The sequence below is a fragment of the Anomaloglossus baeobatrachus genome, chromosome 4 (genome assembly GCF_048569485.1).
Source record: "Anomaloglossus baeobatrachus isolate aAnoBae1 chromosome 4, aAnoBae1.hap1, whole genome shotgun sequence".
Taxonomy (NCBI): domain Eukaryota; kingdom Metazoa; phylum Chordata; class Amphibia; order Anura; family Aromobatidae; genus Anomaloglossus; species Anomaloglossus baeobatrachus.
This window is the reverse complement of record NC_134356.1, coordinates 594331601-594352709: the sequence shown is the minus strand read 5'-3', so window position 1 is coordinate 594352709 and position 21109 is coordinate 594331601. Positions and strand designations below refer to the sequence as shown.

Genomic DNA, 21109 nt, shown 5'->3' with positions numbered 1-21109 from the left:
TGTCGTTCCAGGCACTATCACCCATTCACCCTGGTCTCCTATGACTTACCCCTGCCTCATCCCATCCTCTGGTATTTGCTACCCTAAGCCCATATTCTGCCAAGCACCTATTTTTGCACTTACCTGCCTCTTGATATACATGCCTTGAAAAAGGCTCAAATGTGAGCCGAAACGTTGGCATTTTGGTTGACTCCTTTTGCAGAATATGAAAATAAAATATTCTTCAATATCATATTGAAATATTTTTTCCGATGCGTGCCACAAATATCAACTACTGGCTGGTAACCTGTGTGTTTTCACACAACTTATTTTTTTCCCCCCATATTTTGAGCTGTTTATGACATAATTACAAATTGTAAGGTGGGGCTGTAATAACTTCGTCTTTACAAGATCTGCTACTAAGAAACTTTTCGACTGTTCACCTATTCACAGGACATTACATTGCTATGAAATACAATCTCTCCTGAGACTGAGGAAGGGGGAAGAGCCGGGAAAGTGCAGGTAAGATGCAAATGGTGTACGACATCCCAAACAACAGTAAGGGGCCCTTTGCACACTACGACATCGCAGGTGCGATGTCGGTGGGGTCAAATCGAAAGTGACGCACATCCGGCGTCGCTCTCGACATCGTAGTGTGTAAATCGTTTTAACTACGATTACTGAGCGCAAAAGCATCGGTATTGTATGATCGGTGTAGTGTCGGTCATTTTCATTATTTTGGCTGCAGCGACGGTCCGATGTTGTTCCTCGTTCCTGCGGCAGCACACATCGCTGTGTATGAAATCGCAGGAGCGAGGAACATCTACCTGCATCCCGGCTGCAATGCGGAAGGAAAGAGGTGGGTGGGATGTTTACATCCCGCTCATCTCCGCCTCTCCGCTTCTATTGGCCGCCTGCTGTGTGACGTCGCTGTGACGCCGCACGACCCGCCCCCTTAGGAAGGAGGCGGGTCGCCGGTCAGAGCAACGTCGCAGGACAGGTGAGTGCATGTGAAGCTGCCGTAGCGATAATATTCGCTACGGCAGCTATCACAATAGATTGCAGCTGCGACAGGGGCGGGGACTATCGCGCTCGGCATCACACCATCGGCTTGCGATGTCGTAGTGTGCAAAGGGCCCCTAAGGGCTCATTCAGAACTCCATACACATCCATCCGATCTCGAACCACTCTGCACAGACTGGCCGCGGCTCTCCCAACAGCACGACATTTTCATTTATTAATCTGAGGCTGTAACTCTCAGGAAAGAGACGGCTAGTCTGTACAGTGCGGTCAGAGATCGGACCGAGGTGCACAGATGTCCGAATGAGCCCTAAAGGGGAGAGGGAAAGTGACACCAGCAGGAGATGAGCGTTGCTGACCACATGGTAGATCAGTTTGCCGAGGCTTCCCGATACACTGTAGATCTTATTGCATGTAAACTATCTGCACATGATTTTAAAAAATTGGAAATCCCTTTCTAGGAAAGAAAAACAAAAAAATATATGAGATGAGGTATTTTTGGATCATTTCATTTGATGGACCTCCGAGTGTGACACTGGACTATTACTACATGATGAGGACAGCAGGTCAGTTCCCACAGCCGCCATGCCCATTGCTCATTGTCACTGTATTTGAGGGTCTCAGTTTTAAATGTTCCAAAAAAATTGGAGATATGGCAAATGGAGGCCACTCGTGAGACATCACTGATGAACAGAACTGTGCACATCCTCCTGAACCAATGACCGTATTAGTCCTCGTCATTCATCTGAGATCATCCGCAGGGTCACCGCTGAGAGCAGGTCCTGCTACAGACCCCGGTAAGGGTTAACTTCAATCCCGATCTCTCACATGCATCATTAGGAGGTCTTCCGGTCAGCTTCAGCCAGGGCATCCTTCAGCTTCTTGGTCATGCTGGGGATGAGGTTCATGTGGTCCTCCGCGCACTTCATCACACAACTCTCCAACTGAGCCCTCGCTTGTGATTCTTTACCTCCATAATCAAGTGAATCCTTTGCTTTGTCATTGCAGTGCATTGTGCAGCGGCCCAGGCGGTCCTAGGGGGGAGGAATCACAGTACCCACATTAATCAGACTTTGTACCCTCCAATGTGAATAGACATTTAATATAAAAGTCTAAGACAGAATACAAAGGGCTTTCACCAGAAACTGAAAAATGGCTGTTATTTTATACGGAGCAATACAGCAATTGAGAAGGGGTTGTCCAAGTAGAAGACAAGTACTTTACGCTGTGCATAGCGAACACCAGCTGTCAGACACAGACCTCAAACTTTATATAGGTGTAGTAAAGTTGGCAGGTCTAGATGCCAGAAAAGTGGTGATGGGGCCTTAATAAGTTTCCCAAAATATTTTAGGGGGTTACGTTTTGTTTTTTTTCTAGTCTGACTACAGGACATCTAAAATGAGAAAACTGACAATACTTCCTAAAAGATAATTGTGAACGGGTGCAAACTGATTATGAAATATACTCTAATAAATATACAGCTGCACTCTGAGACGCTAAGGTATGCAAACATTGAATAAGGGAATTTGGACATTACAGCTAAGTAAATAATTGTAAAAATTGAGACACTTAAGGCTGCTTTAAACGCAGCGATATCGCTGGTGAAAGCACCCGCCCCCGTCGTTTGTGCGTCACGGGCAAATCGCTGCCTGTGGCGCACAACATCGCTAGGACCCGTCACACATACTTACCTGCCTAGTGACGTCGCTGTGGCGGCGAACTGCCTGTTTTCTAAGGGGGCGGTTCGTGCGGCGTCACAGCGACGTCACACGGCAGCCGTCCAATTAAAGTGGAGGGGCGGAGAGCAGCCGCATGAAAGTCCCGCCCACCTCGTTGCCCGAGGATGCAGGTACGGTGTTGTTACTCGTTCCCGGGGTGTCACACGTAGCGATGTGTGCTGACTCAGGAACGACATACAACCTGCGTCCTGCAACAGCAACGATATTTAGGATTAGAATGACGTGTCAATGATCAATGATTAAGTGAGTATTTTTGATCGTTAGCAGTCGCTCGTACGTTTCACACGCAACGACGTTGCTAACGAGGCCCGATGTGCGTCACGAATTCCGTGTCCCCAACGACATCTCGTTAGCAATATCGTTGCGTGTAAAGCCCCCTTTAGGCTCACATAAAACTGCCCTAAGGGTAAAAGCATTTAGATAGGAACCCAGAATAAGAGATACACCTTGACACTGGCTGCTGGGCTCGCATAAAACTGCCTTTTTTAAGCGATGTCTCAATTTTTAAATGGATTTCCATAGCAATAATGCATGTCCAAATTCCTATATTCAATGTTGCACCTTAGCATCTCAGAGTGCAGTTGTATATTTGTTTGACAACAGGACATGACACAAAGAGCCAATCATTGGGCTGAGCTGTCATGCTGAACTACATGACAAGACTGCTGAGACCACTGATTGTCTGCAGTGGTCATAAGCTGTACTTGTGACAGGGGCTTTGGGGGTGAGCTTAGATCACCCGGTCAATTATACTCAGATGATACCAATTCACTACAAAACTTAACCCTTTAAACCCCCTTGTATTAGTAAGCTCGATCTTATCAGAAAGTCTCCTTACTGGGATATATAAAACTCTGGGTAAGGAATTGAGGATTTCCGTTCACAGCATTATGGCTTATTAAGAGGTCAGTATTTCCCATCTGCCTTTTTCACACACAGAACTTGCCCCTTTGAAAGTCTATGGGGTAGTTCCAAGTGCGAGTTCAGTACAATATCCAGAGACTTGTCCGATATAGACCGGAGTGTCAGATCAAACTCGCCAATGCAATTCTATGGCTCAGCGGGAAGCAATCACACAGCACTTAGATGTCATCCACGTGAGGTTTGATTTTCACAGACTGATAGAAGAAGCTTGAAAATCCTACATCAATTTTTCTTTCATCTGAGAAAAACTGATGGAACTTGGTAGAATCTGACATACTGACCAAATTCTGATGACACTGGAAAAAAACTGATGAAACTCATATCAATTTTTTTTTTTTTTGCTTACGAGAAGAATCACCGACATCTGAATGAAGTCTTAGGAGTCCTGGTGACCGCGATCAATGGAGCTTTGCTGCCCTCTGCTGGAATATAGACATTACTGCTACAAGACTTACCTGAAATCTCTCCAGCTCATTGGTGACCAGACTCTGCGCCTGTGCAAGGGGAGCATGGCAGCGCTCGATGCAGTTGTGCACCTGCTGCATGGAGGCCTTCTCATTGTCACAGCACTGAGCGCTGCACCGGAACATCTTCCCCTGCAAGAAGGACCACAGAGGAGTATAGTCATGTTCCTGAACACATAACATTCAGGTGCAGGGTATCCTTACACAGACACAGACATATTATACATATCATACTTTCCATCATATAAGACGCACCCCAAATTTAGAGGGAAAAAAAAGGGACCGGGGGGGGGGGGGGGAGGAGGAGGATATGGGTCTGTCTTATAATCCGGTCCGGTTTTACCAGAGGAGGCAGCAGCGGAGCAGTGCTGGAGTAGGGAGATGCTGTGGGCGGTGCGGCAGGTAACCCAGATGGAGCAGCTGCGGGCTTCAAAGACGTGGCACCCAGAGGGGTCATGTGAACAGATGGCGCTCTCTGCTCAATGACAAGCGGAGATCTCATCTGCGCACGCGCCACCTCCGGGTGCAATTTTTCTTAAGTCTGCTGAAGGAGATCAATGGGCCGGAGGCAGCGATTGTGTAGATGAGATCTTGAGTCGACAGCTCCATCTGCACACGCGCCGACTCCAGGCGCCATTATTTCTAGGCCGCACCGCTTAAATTTTCAGAAGCGGCTCCTGCCGCACGGCCCGCAACATGTCATGTGACCCCTCTCCACCTCCCCCAGTAAGCTACATTCGGATTATAAGATGCACCCCTCGTTTTGCTCCCAAATTTTTTCTTAGAATTCAAAAGTGTGTGTGTAATTATATATATATATATATATATATATATATATATATATATATATATATATATATATATATATATATATATATATATATATATATATAAATATAAATAACACACACACTCATTAGGGGCTGTGCCTGCTATGACCGTATCTTTTTTTTTTTCTCTTTTGTTCCTGGTATAAGTACTGGTAGTCAAGAAGATAAGAAATCTGACGTAATGACTAGTGATGAGCCAGCACTCCCATGCTCAGATGCTTAGCTGTTGTAACCAGCAGTTGCATGCTCAGATTAGCACGACTCAGGTACCCAAGTATAGCAGAAGTCAATGGCGAACTTGGAGTCTTCCGGAAAAATGCTCATCTGACCTCTGTACAGCAGTGTCCATCTTTTCAGAAGTACAAGAAGCTGTGACCGACTGCGCTTACATTGATGGATCATCGGCCAGAGAAAGTTCACAGTGACCCCACCCTGCCACATTATAGGGAATCTTCTGTCGGGGGTTGTCTGAATCATGCAGTTCAAAGACGTAATCCCCGGTGTAAGTGCACAGCGCAGAGCGCAGGATAAATGTGAGCCGAGCCTTACTGAGATCTATGAAAAGAGTGAATTAAACAACAGCAGGTCAAGAATTTGTTTTATTTTTTACGTCGTTCACCATGTGATTAGACAGCATGATTCTATGGATCGGTGCAATTCCCAAAATACCAGATTTATCTTAAGTTTGGGTACAATCACACACCAAAACCACTTTAGAAATGTTTTTGCATCACCTTATTTTGAGAGCTGTAATTTTTTTTTCTGTTGACAGTCATGTGAGTGCTTGTTTTTTGCGGTATGGAGTTGAAGTTTTTATTTGTATCATTTTTGGTCACACAATATTTTTTGACATCTTTATTCTTCAAGTTGATATGATTACAGCGATACCATTCCTATTTACATTCGACTTTTTGATTGCATTTTATTCCTCTTATTTTCAGCAGTATTATGTAAAAAAGAATTTTCGCCCTTTTTTTTTTTTTTGTTTACAGCGTTCACTGAAGTTTAATAGCGTTACAGCTTTATAGATTGGGTAAGGGTATGTGCGCACGTTGCTTTTTACCTGCTTTTTACCTGCTTTTTTGCTGCTTTTTCTTCTGCGCTGTTTAATGCCAAAATGGATGTGTTCTTCTATTCAAGCAAAGTCTATGGGAATTTGGGTTTCTTGTTCACACTATGTTGTTCAAAATGCTGCCTTTTTGTGGCAGAACTTTGGTCAAAAACTCAGCTTTGCAGTGCAAAACCCAAATGGCAAAAACAATTGACATGTTGCTTCTTTGAAAAGCTGAGTTTTTGACCAAAGTTCTGCCACAAAAAGGCAGCATTTTGAACAACATAGTGTGAACAAGAAACCCAAATTCCCATAGACTTTGCTTGAATAGAAGAACACATCCATTTTGGCATTAAACAGCGCAGAAGAAAAAGCAGCAAAAAAGCAGGTAAAAAGCAGGTAAAAAGCAACGTGCGCACATACCCTAACTCCGGATATGGAGATATCAAATATGTCCCTTTTTTTATTCATTTTTGTTTTTTTACATAAATATATTTATTTTTCGGTATATTATTTTCTTTTTTTTGTTCTCTATTTTGTGATATTTTTTTTTACTTAGTCCCTCTATGGAACTTTAATTTTTATTACTCTAATTGCTGGTATAATGTATTGCAATGCACCAGCATGGCAATGCATTAAACCTGTCAGTGCTGCACTGACTGAACGCCTGTTAGACACTGCTGCCGGCTGGGTCTAAAAGGCCACCGTACATGACTGACCTGGAGGTTATTTGACCTTCGGCTGCCATAACAACCCTCGGCTCACCCGGGATCATGTCGTGGGGGTGCCAAAGGGGTAGAAGTTGCACACTCCCACACACAAACGTCTATATGGCGCGATCGCTATTGATAGCTGCGTATGGAAGATAGCACAAGGATAATATCATCCAGACCTCAACCACAAGGACAACATCATCCAGACCTCAACCACAAGGATAACATCATCCAGACCTCAACCAATCAGGTCTTGATGATGATGCCGGTCAGAACTAGCAATCTGCACCATAATCCTTGTGCTTGCAGGACTCAGGGGGTCCCGATCCCAGCCTGACCGTAAACAAACGTCGGCACTGCACGAAGACAAAACAAGTGCCGCCATTCATTTATCTTGGTGGTCAGGAACAGGTTAAAAAAGTTTTTAGTTTCTGAAATCTTCTGTCCTTTGGCTTTACTCACCCCTTCTGGGTCCAGCACCCATTCTCCACCGCTGCTTCCGGTGTCCGTTATTGTCTGCAGTGATGACAACACGTTCGCTGAGGCAATCATGGAGCTCAGTGACTGGCCGAGTTGAAGCCATGAGACGCTCAGCTCAATCATTGTCTGCAGCACATCAATGTAGAGTCAGCGCTGCAGACAATAACAGACACCGGGAGGAGCAGAAGCTCAGCGCTGGACCTAGGAAGGAGGAGGAAAGCACAGGGGGTTTTTTTTTCCTAGGCCTCGTTCCTACGTTGAGTATTTAGTGAGTTTTGTACCTCAGGATTTGTGGCTAAAACCAAGAGTGGGTGATAAATACAGCAGTGGTGCCCATATGTCTATTATACTTCTCCTCTGATTGTTCCACTCCTGGTTTTGGCCACAAATACTGAGGTAAAAAACTCACCAAATACTCAACGTGTGCACAAGGTCTTCAAGTGATCCATGCAGAAGATTTGTGATGCCCAAACTGGGGGTAGCGCGATGGCAGATAGGAATATTATGCTGTTCCAGAGAAAATATACTTTTGACAATCCGACCAATGCACACAGCTGGAAACCAGACTAGTCTGACTCTGCGCCGGCCAGCTGATCACAGCGCTGCTGTGCCGGGCCGGGCCAGAGTCGGACTAGTCTGGTTTCTGGCTGTGCTCCTTGGCTGGATTGCTAGTATATTTCTCTGAAACACAGGAGCATTTCAAAGCATAATGTTCCTGTCTGCCATCATGCATCAAGGCTCTGATTGATGCTGCCCGCGGTCTGAGCAGCCTGAATCGCCTCACAGATTCCCTTTAGAATAAAACTGCAGCTAGGGTTTTCCCGAAAACTATCAGTGCATAGTCAGTAAGGGGTTAACAATGATATTACAGTAGAAAATAGCCGATTGCAGGCAGTGAATACATGAAGCATCTCTGTAAACATTAACCAGAGGGTCAATAATAAGGGACAGGACGTTCTTTACTTTTAGGCAAAGAGCAGAGTTCCCTGCAGTCCATCATAGGCAGCCGTCATCATCAGGACATTAGTGTGGCCCCGGCCTCGTCACCTGATCCTGACATTTCCTTATGATAAAAGCCCTTCTAATGCTCTGCGCAACTCCGCCATATGCAAGAACATTTACACAAACTGTCTTTTCATTGATTGCTTCTGTGAAGAGGGCCCAGCACGCAGCGGAGGGCCCAGCGCGCAGCGGAGGGCCCAGCGCGCAGCGGAGGGCCCAGCGCGCAGCGGAGGGCCCAGCGCGCAGCGGAGGGCCCAGCGGAGGGCCCAGCGCGCAGTGGAGGGCCCAGCACCCCGCGGAGGGCCCAGCACCCCGCGGAGGGCCGAACGGAGTGACATAACACCAGCCAGCCACACACCACCAGGGCAATGGAGAGACATTGTGGGGACAGGTACAGGGAAAATGAGTCAAACAGACAAAGATGTGAAATACAGCCATCCTTACAGACAGTAACACAATCCCAAAATGAGTAAAAACAAAAAGCTTTGCCTTCCCCAGCAGTGGCAGTCATTTTTGCAAAGTTCCTCAACAGTATTTGTTATCATGGAGCTGCTAAAATAAGAGCAATAGGGTCAGGGGGTCTCACAATAAAATAAAATCTGAACATTTGGGCGTTAGGCTATGTGCACACGTAAATTTCTGCAGCGATTTGAACAGCACACATGCGCTTCAAATCGCTGCAGAAAGAGTCCGTAATTAAAAAAAAGCCGATTTCATGCGCTCTGACTGCAGCCCCTCCCATAGACAGAGCGGGGGCTGCATGCAGAGCGCAGGAAAGAAGTGACATGTCACTTCTTAGAACGTGCGCTTCGGGCAGCAGCCAAAGCTCTGCGCTCTAATACGCCACGTGCGCATGTCTCCTGCACAATCTTCATAGATTATGCTTGGGACGCAGGATGCATGCAGTTACACTGAGGTGCAGATCGCAGCGTAACTGCATGCAAATACACAACGTGCGCACATAGCCTTATTAGAACTGTGGAGACCACTGACTATAATACTGTAGGTCATTATCTGTACAGTAATCCATATAAATCACTCCAGTGACCATTTCAAAACATATAATTAATCTTTATTAACATGATTAAAAAACACGTACACAGAAGACAATTCAATACATAATTAAAAATAAAAGGGGTGTAAAAAGGAGGGTCTGTCAAAATAATCACCAATCAAGATCATAATATGAGGCCATACAGTTCCATGAGGTACACCATTGATCCCTAAGGTGATTACGTTCAGTTAGGCTTATTAAGGGTTAATATATGATGGTTTACATGGGGCTTTAAAGAAAAAGCCTCAAACACAATAAATAGGAGGATCACATGAAGAGGTGCATTTGATACAAAATACCCGTAAATGCAATATAATATCATAAATGCAGCAATACAAGAACAAGGGCTAATATTCACCAATTTGTCAGGGTATAATACCACTCGTCAGTGTTAGCATATGAAACCATATAATTCTATAAGGCACACCATTGATCCTCCAGTATATTTATATATGAGGTAACTTTATTCAGCTGAACCCATCAGGGAGTGGTGTGAGGGGGTCTGTCTGTACCAGGTAATATACTCTAAACAAATTGGTGAATGTTAGTTTGACATGGATTGATACACTGATGGAATATGCAATGCATTTAATAGTGTGGAAACTAAATGTATCTCTCCATATGAGTATCCTGGATGCCATATTTTGATTAATGCCTTTCTATCCTAAGCTCTATGAAAACCACCATATTAACCCCTGATGGGTTCAGCTGAATAAAGTTACCTCATATATAAATATACTGGAGGATCAATGGTGTGCCTTATAGAATTATATGGTTTCATATGCTAACACTGACGAGTGGTATTATACCCTGACAAATTGGTGAATATTAGCCCTTGTTCTTGTATTGATGCATTTATGATATTATATTGCATTTACGGGTATTTTGTATCAAATGCACCTCTTCATGTGATCCTCCTATTTATTGTGTTTGAGGCTTTTTCTTTAAAGCCCCATGTAAACCATCATATATTAACCCTTAATAAGCCTAACTGAACGTAATCACCTTAGGGATCAATGGTGTACCTCATGGAACTGTATGGCCTCATATTATGATCTTGATTGGTGATTATTTTGACAGACCCTCCTTTTTACACCCCTTTTATTTTTAATTATGTATTGCATTGTCTTCTGTGTACGTGTTTTTTAATCATGTTAATAAAGATTAATTATATGTTTTGAAATGGTCACTGGAGTGATTTATATGGATTATTGATTAAGATGCACTCGGGGACCACGAGATTGTGTTTATGATAAAGATTATCTCCTTGTGAGTAGAGTACATTATCTGTACAGGTCTGCCACCCAGTGGCCAGACTAGTGCACTGCAGTGCCTTCAAAGGAAGTCTATGGTTGCAGCATAATCCAAATTTTGTGTTCTTCCTCCTCATGCCAATAATGCACCTCTAGAGCTGTTGCTCCACGGACTCCATAAGATCCTTTACATCTTTCATGTAAAAGAAGTTCTTGTTTTTCCAGCAGATCCCACTAAGGCGCCTTTCACACATCAGTTTTTCGCCATCAGTCACAATCCGTTTTCTTGACGGATCGTGAGATCTGTCATAGATTTTGGCTAAACTGATGTGACGGATCCATTTTTTGACAGATCCGACTAGCTTGGGTCTAAATAATAAATTGGAGCATGCTCAGTTAAAAAAAACGGAATCCATCGCTGGATTCAATCATTTGACGGATGACGACGGATCCTGCGCCCATAGGCTTCCATTCTACCAAACGACGGACGGCAACGGATCCTTCTCTGTCCGTTTTTTCGAAGTTCACAAAAAACGTTACGTTGGCAGTCGTCTCCGTCGGCCGGACCATCAATTTACGACAGATTTGTTGAACGGCAGATGAAACGTGAGGACATCCGTCGCTGATACAAGTTGATGAGAAAAAAAAATCAAACAGATCCAGCGGCATCAGATGACGGATCCGTTTTTTCAAAATTAGACAGATTGTGACTGATGGCAAAAAACTGATGTGTGAAGGGGCCTAAGACGCTATAAAATCTGACATCTTGGAAATTTAGAGGCCAAATCATCACCATCATCTCTTTATTCTTCTCAAACCACTAAAAACATTTTACTTTATTTTTTAATTTGGCAAGGATCATTTCAAGGTAGCAAATTGGAAACCGCCCGTGCTCCCATCACCCCCGAGGATCCAGCGCTGGCCGCTACAGAGATCTGCACCAGCTCTGAAAGTGATGGCCAAACAAGCCTGCGATTGGCTGGCTGCAGCGGTCACATGACATGATGTAGGATCACAAATCATATTAGTATTGGGTACAGTAATGCAAATCTGCTATGTCGTGGAAGGGTTAATAGTACCGGGCCCATTGTCCCTCATATAGGCGCGGACACGTCTCCCACCTGCATCCCCCGGATGTTCTCCCTCTCCAGGCCCTTCACCATGGCGTCCACCGCATTCTGCAGCCGGCTCTGATACTCCTCAGCCATGTCTATGTAGTAGAAGGGGGCAGCATGGGCTCCAAGGGCATGAGACCGAACTTCCGCCCTTATACGTCACTTCCTGTATCCTAGGACGCCTCAACATCACTACCCGCCATGTTTGTTTCTGGCACAAAAAGGAGCGAGAGCACCATGGAAAATCCTGCGCAGCTAAAATGACGGCGCGCACCAGCATTGCCACGTACCGCGTTATAACAATAAGTCTGCGCCTGCACTGGCGCCTGCATTCCCTTTCCTCTCTTTTAGTAATCGGGCAGCGTCGCCCAAAACAAAAATGTCTGACGCTCGCAGTCGTCACCGCCTCTTCCGCTTCCCCTTTCGTCAGTAGTGTGCGCCTTCTGTAAAACGTTGCGGGTTTCCTGGCGGCAGGAGTCGTTGTGTGATACGAGCCGGCGCCACACGAGGAGGGAAAATGAGCAAAGCGCACCCGCCCGAGCTGAAGAAGTAAGAGGCCCGGGGAATGCCGGGAGAGGAGCGGGGACCGCCGTACAGTTACTGCTTATGTTCCCGGTAGTCTGCAGGCCGAGGACGGCACGTGCTGGACAGTGACAGAGGGGTGTCAGGATTGGTGGAGATCTAGAGGAGCTGCACAAAGCGCCCAGTCAGATGGCAGCTTTCATTCCGAAACATATGTTTAAAGAATGACAACTGGCTTCTGATTGGCTAATAGCACTGTGAGTGTTTCTGAGCTTGTATGTGTGATGCCCACAGCAACATGGAAGCTGGAGGAGGGAGAAGCTGAGGCCTCAGGAGAATGATGGCCTCTGTGTTTCCATCCACCTGACTCACAATGGATTTATATTTAGTGACTATACCATTAATGTGTATAGAGATAAATCCGATTCAAAGGATCCTGTCATGTAAAGAAAGCAGGAAAAAGTATTTTCAGCTTTCCAGGGTGTATGGTCCCCGGAAAAATTTGCGGTGCACGGATCCTCCACCATAGCCCAGTCTGGAACCAACAGTCAATGAGGGGAGGAAGGGGGCAGGGAAAAATGGAATCCAGCACCAAAAAATATTTTATATAAAAGTCAAAAATTTATTGAGACATATATTTTAAAAATATGAAAACCGCAAAAGGGGGGAAAGGGGGATCATAATATCCTTACGCGTTTCGGACAGGAGGTTAAAAACATGTCCTTATTCATTGGTAAACCTATGAATAAGGACGCTTTTAACTTCCTGTCCGAAACGCGTAAGGATATTATGATCCCCCTTTCCCCTCTTTTACGGTTTTCATATTTTTAACTTATGTCTCAATTTTTGATTTTTATATATAATAATTTTTGGTGCTGGATTCCATTTTTCCCTGCCCCCTTCCTCCCCTCATTGACTTACTGTCATGTAAAGAAAAGCTGATTACCTGCAGATATCTGGTTGATCTTCAACTAAATATCTAAAATCCTGTCTGCATTACTGGAGCAGAGGCTACAGGGAGAAAATAAGAATATATCCTGCCTGCAGCTGCTTTTGTCCAGTCATTGGGGCAATGCAGGGGATGGTGCAGGCATTATACAGTGAACAGCTGGAATCTCCCTGACACTATGTAATATATATACAGTGTGTCCACCCATATCCTGTCCACCGCCATTAACTTGAGAACGGTGGCAGCTATAGGCATAGAAGTGGTGTCTAGGTATAGTAAAGTAGCCATGCACTATGCAATGAAACCACCTATAGCGCCACCTGGTGGAAAACAGCGTTAGCATTTTTATCTCAAACGGAACGAGAGGAAAAAAAGTGAATTACAAAGTTGTAGGGCATCATCAATTCAATATGAATCGACACCTTGCATACAGAAATGCTATGATTAGAATGTGTAAAACTCACAATTCGTGCTGCCGGCTTCTGCGCTGAGAGATGGGCGGGAGGATGGGCGTGCATATGTAATGAGCGGGCCCACGTGGTCACGGCAGGCGCTGCTGCTGCCTGCTCATGCCCCCGATGACCCGCTCCACCGCAGCACCCTCGTTCCCAGCCGCAGCCCTATAGTCAGACCATAAGACGCACCCCCAACTTTCCCCCAACATTTGGGGGGAAAAAGTGCGTCTTATGGTCCGAAAAATACGGTATCCGTGACCAGCATTCAATGTTTTGGGGGGGTCATGGGTTTCATATAGCATTTCTGTATGCAAGGTGTCGATTCGTATTGAATTGATGATGCCCTACAACTTAGTAATTCACTTTTTTTTTTCTCTCTCGTTCTGTTTTCGAGATAAAAATGCTAACTCCTGTTTTCCACCAGGTGGCGCTATAGGTGGTTTCATTGCGTAACGCATGGCTACTTTACTATACCTAGACACCACTTCTATTCCTATAGCTGCCGCCATTCTCAAGTTAATGGCGGTGGACAGGATATGGGTGGACACACTGTATATAAATAATATACTCACTCTGCAGGCTGTCAGACCATGTGTTGGGAGAGAAATTACAGCAGTGACTGTAGCAGCCCCTGCACCTCTGTGGCTGGATGCAAAGAGAGTGGCTGCAGGGAGGATAGAAGTTTAATTTCTCCCAGTAACTGCCCTTTCATTAAGGAGACAGGTGAGATATTAATGCAATTTACCTGAAGATTAATCTTATCTGTGGATAAATAGAATTTGCGTATATGATGGGTTCTCATTGTCCCTATGATAAAGTCTCTGGCCGTTCAGCCGTAAGAGAATAAGTAAAATTTGATCAGGTTTTATTTTCATACAGAGTGATTGGTTTCTATGGCTTTCAGGATTTCCCATTTCACTGTCTGTGTGCTAAATACTGTAAATACTGCTCTTTATTTTGTGGATATGGCTGATAACATTGTGTTAATCCAAAATATGAGTGGGGGGATTAGCACAACCTGTGCAAAAAGAAGGCATTTGCCGGCAGTAACTGGATTTTGCAGAGTTCTTGAAAGATGAAAGGGACCAGTGCTCCATTCTTTCATTAATGAAAATCCCAGCGACATGTTCCCTTATATTCATTATTTGTCAGTAAATTGTATTTAAATCTACTAACTCTGGAGTTTCTTTTTTAGGTTTATGGACAAGAAGCTGTCACGTAAGTGTCATCCGTGCCCCCCCCCCCCCGTGTCGTCTGTGTTCCCGTGGCATCTACTTTTTATATTTTTGCACTAGGGAAAGTCCCACCTATTGATTTCACTCGCCCTTTATTATTCTCTCCTCTTACAGTGAAGCTGAATGGCGGCAGACATGTTCAAGGCATTCTGAGAGGGTTTGACCCATTCATGAACTTGGTGGTAGATGAGTGCACGGAGGTGTCCGGATCTGGGCACCAAAACAACATTGGCATGGTGGTAAGTGTGACGGCTCCTCAGACCTCCGAGAGGAGGAGAACTCTACAGGTGTGATCGCTGCCCCCAAAAACCTCCATAGGAGACACAGGAAAATACAATGAGGCCTAATTCGTCCATAGCTGCACATTGTATATAAAATACCTCTGTAGTATGTGATTTATTCTAAATGCCCCCCCCAACAGCCTATAGGTGATCATTAATTTAGTTGGATCCCAACCTATCTTCCAAATGGTTCACAAAACATTTAGTTCCTTCACTGATTCATTTATTTTCCTGCACATCCGCGATACCAGTTACTACAACCCGCCATGCCGACAACTCCTGTACAAGCGCACCTACTTGCCTCAGTCTGCGCTCCCTTATCCTGCACGTTGAATGGTAGAGATCACAGTTGTGCTGCAGGACTTCTGAAGGCACCTCCATTTTGGGATCTGTTGGTTTTCCAACTATTTTAATGACATGCCATCACTTATTAGGCTACTTTCACACATCAGTTTTTTGCTGAGCGGCACAATACGGCGCTTTGCAGAAAAAACGCAACCGTTTTTTTGGGGTTTTTTTGCCGCCGGTTGCATTTTTTTTCTGCATAGACTTGCATTAGCGCCGTATTGTGCCGCATGGCCTTGCGTTGCGTCCGTTTTTTGCCGGATGCGGTATATTTAGCCAATGCGGCGGCTGGATGGAACGTTGCCTGGCATGTATTTTTTGTGTGGTGAAAAAAACGGATCTGGTGCGATGCAGCGCGATTTTACAATGCAAGCTTATGGACGCCGGATGCGGCATCCTGCGGCAAAAACCTCGGCCGGATGCGTTTTTTTTTGCACTGCGCATGCTCAGTATCAAGCCGCATCCGTCAAACGGACAGGCCGCATGGAAAAACTTGTGCAACGGATCCGTTTTTTTCGCCGCATCCGTTGCATAGGTTTTTTAGCCTGATTGAGCCGCACTGCAAAGACCGGATGTGTGAAAGCAGCCTTAATATGGTAACAGCCAATTCTCCATATGGCAATCAGCAGTGAAGTTCAGATCTGTCCTGATTGGTGTCACATATTTGGAATTCGGGAGGATCCTTTAAAGGGCTCATTTGCTACTAGAACAACCCCTTCTCATTCCCCATGCTTGGCTCCATTACAATAAAAAAGCCTATACTCTTCTTCCCCTACCAGTGCTGTTTCACATGAGAGGTGGTGACGGCACACGAGCTCCGCACCCAATCATAGCGGCTGCTCTTCCTGCCACGTATAAATGATCAAGAGGAAGTGAGATCTGTGGCTGCTGCTCACCTCGTGTTCATTATACAACCGAATGTGAGTAAAAAAAAAAGTCAGCGATGAATGGGCGTGGAGCTCATGTGATGTCACAACCACATGTGAACCCTTGGAACGTGAGCACCGGCACCGCTGGAACAGCACCATTATAGGCTTTTTTTATGTTAACAGGGCCAAACGTGGGGAATGAGAAGGGGTTGACCAAGTAATAGACAACCCCTTTAAAGAAGCTGTGTACCTAATATAATGCACTAGTTCTCACTTGTGATGTGGTTTGCATTTTTGCCTTTTCAGGTTATAAGGGGGAACAGCATCATTATGTTGGAAGCTTTGGAACGAGTATAATACTGTGTAGAAAAAGAAGACCCCGACCCTTGAATACGTGACCAGACGCCGGATTCCTGAATGTGTGATGTTTATGGAAGACTCTTTACGTTTATGTGTAACTCCCACTGTTTTTGTATTAAAACTTTTCAGTTAATGATGAGTGCTGCGATTCTTTTCTTTTCTTTCCCTTAATCTGCAGTTTTGAGCACCAACTTCTGTTCGCCTAGGCAATTGTGCTCACTATACACATCTAGGTTTATTATCCTGGTGCCCTCTGATCATTCGACCAGGTGGCCATTTTTTACATGTCTTCCGGGTACAACTATGTCTGTGTTCTGTAAGTTCTAACACTTCGGACTAGGCAGGTGTGCAGTCTGCAGCCTTCAGGACTGAACTTATCAGTTCACAACAGCTAAAGAATCACCATAGGACCACTGTGTGTGTGTGTGTGTGTTCTATATTTTTTCATAGTGTCACCTAACATTTATTCCCCGCCCCCCTCCTCACACCACAGCATCTTTAGTTCGGCACGGTTCACATCACGTTTCACCATACATTTAGTGGCTTCATCCAGGCTTGTGTCCAATCCCCCACAAAATGGTATTTGGGCATATACGCAGATGGGACCATTGACTACAGCAGGGGTGGGGAACCTTTTTACTGCCGCGGGCCATTTGGAAATTTCTGCCATCCTTCAGGGGCCACACAATTATCAATGTGAAAATGAACCGGCTATATTTGGTGAAACAATTTAATTAACTCACCCCCTACTGTGGTGGCCAGAGCTGCTTCTCTTTGGTGCGGCTGTAATGTTCAGTGATATTGTTCATGTTGCTTCTCACCTCACTACTGCTTTTCCAGATTACTCTCGGTCTGGAGCGCATTCAACTCTTTGTGATAATGAGATTGGTAGACGATATACATCACATAACAGATGCAGGGACTGCTGTATATAAATCACAGGAGACACAGATGACTGAAGGGGCTGTTGGTATATACATCACATAGGAGACGCTGGGACTGCTGTATATATATCACAGGAGACACTGGGGGCACATACCTCACAGAAAGGGCTGGGGAAATACATGTCCACAGCTCCTCGTGTGATGTATGTGCCCACAGCAACTCCAAAGGGATTTATATGCACCAGTGTGTGATGTATATGCCCCTAGCATCTCCAATGTGATGTATACATGACAGGAGGGGCTGGGGAACAGACATTACTAGGTCACTGGAAGGCATAAGAATTGCAGGGCGGCACAGAGAATAGACATCACGGGGGGGGGGGGCACACGCATCACTAGGGGGGGACACGGGCAGTCTCTGGCATCACTAGGGGGGCACAGAAATCAGGAGGAGATAGTGCTGTCTGTGCTCTGCAAGTGCTAAGGGGTACACAGCACTGGGGGTGGTACACCGCATAGGAGGGAACACATTGGGGGTGATACACATCACTGGGGCTGCACACAGCACTGGAGGGAGCACGCTGCACCAGAGAAGGGGTGGAGAGTGGGCACACAGTGCTGGAAAGTGGACGGCATACAGCGCTGGAAAGCGGGCACACAATGCTGGAAGCAGTAAAACTGCTGCGGGACTGAAGCGTAGAGCGCTAAACCTGCCCACAAAGTCCTGAGCATGCTGGCACCTGCCAGCGAGAGAGCTCATTGGTGCGCATAAACTGCGCATGTGGGTTTTTAAAGGGCCAGCAATCGGTAAGACCGTGGCTGGAGCACTACCACCCCTGGGAATCTGCCCGGGGGCCGCAGAAAAGGTCATGGCGGGCCGGAGGTTCCCCACCCCCTGGACTGCAGTCATGCAGACTGAGTCAGTGTGCTCTGTTGTACATCACATTTGACCATATACTCCTATTGGTGGCGGATGTAGTCTAGGTATAGATGGCTATACATTCTGTATGACAGAGCACACTATGACTGCATACATCATTATAGTTAAAGGTTTTGCTCCCCTGAAGCGAAAAAAAACAATTCTGCCCATACCCCCCCCTAGATACCAGCTAATACTGCTGGAGAGACTGCTGTGGCCAGCATCGGATTTACATGGATATTCTGACCCAGCTTTCGTTAGGTTAAGGCCTCATTCAGACATGTTTTCCATTTGTGATTTTCACAGAACAAATACCCATTACAGCCTGTGAGGCGGCTTACATGGCCAGGTTTTATAGTTAACCAGGTGTCCACAAAAGGAGGGAAGGAACTTTTTGTTTTGGATATAAAAAAAATAAAAAAAAAAAACTCACCCACGCAAATTTACAAGTCTGTGAACACCACAATCCACACATGAACGTCATCTGATTTATGCATTTTAAATAATGGGTAGGCGCTTTGGAATTTTATTTTTTCCTTCTTGCATACTAGAACATAAGTCCTGGGTGCAACTGAAACCCTGATGGAATTTTTGGAATATTTTTTTTTTTTTTCACAAACATCATCTGAGGGCTGATGCTGCATTCGGGGTCTGTATGGGCCGTAACATCCTGAGGCCTCCTGAACTGAACTCAACCGCTTTATTGGCATAAAAGAGACTCTTGAGTTTGGGGCAGGAGCCCCGTGGCCGGTCCTAAAATTGTGGTTTGTACATGGACAGTGAAACCGAGACATAGGAAACCTAGCCGAAGTCCAGCACAGGATAACAGTGTGCTGACTAACACTGGATGCCCGGATGGAAACTTTGCTCAATTCATTATTCAGTTTGCCCCTTTTTGTCTAGTTTTGGGTGGTTTATCCTGTTTGTGTGCTGCTCCAAATTTTTCTTTATTTGCAGCTTTTTCAAAGCCCATTTTATATCTTATGCCGTTTTGTTTTTTTATGTTCATCATCGCCGGGGGTTTGGGGTTGTCCAGATGTTTTTGGCTGATTAATTGTGACTTTTTAAAAAGTTATAATATATGTGCACATGTACTCCAGTGCCCCATGGAGTGCTTTTAGGTTTTCTGGGAATGTTCACTTAAATTTTGTTACTTTTTAGCAGTAAAAGCAACTTTATGCTTTAGAAGGGGCCAAAAAGGGGGCGTGGCCTGAGCAGCATGTGAGGAAGACCTGTGCAGAGAGAGCTCCTGCAAAAAACTCCTGTATAATCCTGTCCAGCTGGGGTTAAAGTTTGTTTTACTGCTTTCCTGGAGTGGTGACCTCTCCTAGACTGAGGGGGCTTCAAAGACCTGAGTGATATGACCAGAACTCGGGCTGATAAGAAGCGCGGGACACAGGCCACACTAATGGACGCTGGAGCTTCATGTGGGGGCAGGGCGTCTGATGCAATAGCTCGCCTCAGCAAGTTTGCACGAGATCAGCCTGAGATACCTGAAGCTGTTAAGCAGTCTGACCTCAGCGTGGAGGAGCTGCAGATCCCAGGACAAGAACTGTTGGGGGAGGCAGAGCAGCAGGGAGCTGTGAGTATGTTGGCTGCTGCCAGTAATGTGGAGCAGGGGGACAACCTTAGAGCTGCAGATGAAAACACAGATCCTGGGAGAGCAGAGCCCACCCTCAGTGATGTGCTTGCAGCAGTAAACACCTGCAACAATATGCTAGCCACTTTGAACATACAGATGGGAGGAATTAAAATGGACATTTCATCTATCAGGCACGAGTTGCAGGGGGTCAATGTACGGGTGTGGGCCCTGGAAGACCGGGTCAGTGCCACAGAGGATAAGCTTCCCCCTCTGACTCGGGACCTTGGCAGAGCAATCCACAATATCTCATTGCTTAGTGCTAAGGTGGACGATCTAGAAAACAGATCCCGCAGAAGCAATCTCCGTCTGGTTGGGGTCCCAGAAAAGGCAGAAGGCAATAATCCAGTAGCTTTTTTTGAAATGTGGCTCCCCAAGACTTTGGGCATGGATCTGTTTTCTCCTTTCTTCGCTATTGAGCGGGCACATAGGGTCCCCACTAGACCCCCACCATCAGGGGCACCCCCTCGTCCTATCCTCCTCAAGCTACTGCACTTCAGGGACACTGCGCTCCGCAGAGCCCGGGAGATTAAGGATCTGGCTATTGACGGCCATAAGGTCTCACTGTACCCGGATTTTTCTACTGAAATCCAGCAGAGGAGAGCGCAATTTATTGATGTCAAAAAACGCCTGAGGCAGCTGCAGATCTCTTACTCAATGTTATACCCTACCAGGCTGCGAGTGGTGGCGGATGGTGGGACAAAGTTTTTTGACACTCCAAAGGATGCAGCCGCATGGCTCGATACCAATGAAAAAGGACTGCGCAGAAATCCCCGCTGAGGATTATTGCGGATTCCTTGCTGTTGGACTTGCTGATGTGAACTTGCTATGTTTCCCGGCTGGAACACTTATGGACGGTTGGCAGGAGCCACCCAGATAGGTTACTATGCAGTTGATGACTGTTCAGGAATTTAAACCGTTATGTGCTCTTAGGGTTATGTTTAGCCCCACTTCCCTCTGTTTGAGAGGAATGTCCTGGTTTACTGTGTATGTTTTTATGTTGTTTGACCTTTTCGTTTTATGCACC

The 21109-nt window shown here is 45.6% G+C and overlaps 2 protein-coding genes across 2 annotated transcripts; one reads left to right on the top strand and one right to left on the bottom strand.

Moving 5' to 3' along the window:
- Nucleotides 1-1482: 1482 nt before the first annotated feature.
- On the bottom strand, nucleotides 1483-11779 carry FAM136A (family with sequence similarity 136 member A). Its single transcript, XM_075346153.1, has 3 exons — nucleotides 11631-11779; nucleotides 4118-4258; nucleotides 1483-2033 (listed from the first exon to the last, which is right to left on the bottom strand). Exons 1-3 carry the CDS (start codon nucleotides 11715-11717, stop codon nucleotides 1836-1838), a joined length of 426 nt encoding a protein of 141 aa, XP_075202268.1. The 5' UTR covers nucleotides 11718-11779; the 3' UTR covers nucleotides 1483-1835.
- Nucleotides 11780-12050: 271 nt separating this feature from the next.
- On the top strand, nucleotides 12051-16779 carry SNRPG (small nuclear ribonucleoprotein polypeptide G). The gene is made up of 4 exons (XM_075346155.1): nucleotides 12051-12173; nucleotides 14746-14768; nucleotides 14900-15024; nucleotides 16587-16779. The coding sequence occupies exons 1-4, from the start codon at nucleotides 12142-12144 to the stop codon at nucleotides 16635-16637; spliced, it is 231 nt and encodes a 76-aa protein (XP_075202270.1). The 5' UTR covers nucleotides 12051-12141; the 3' UTR covers nucleotides 16638-16779.
- The last annotated feature ends 4330 nt before the right edge of the window (nucleotides 16780-21109 follow it).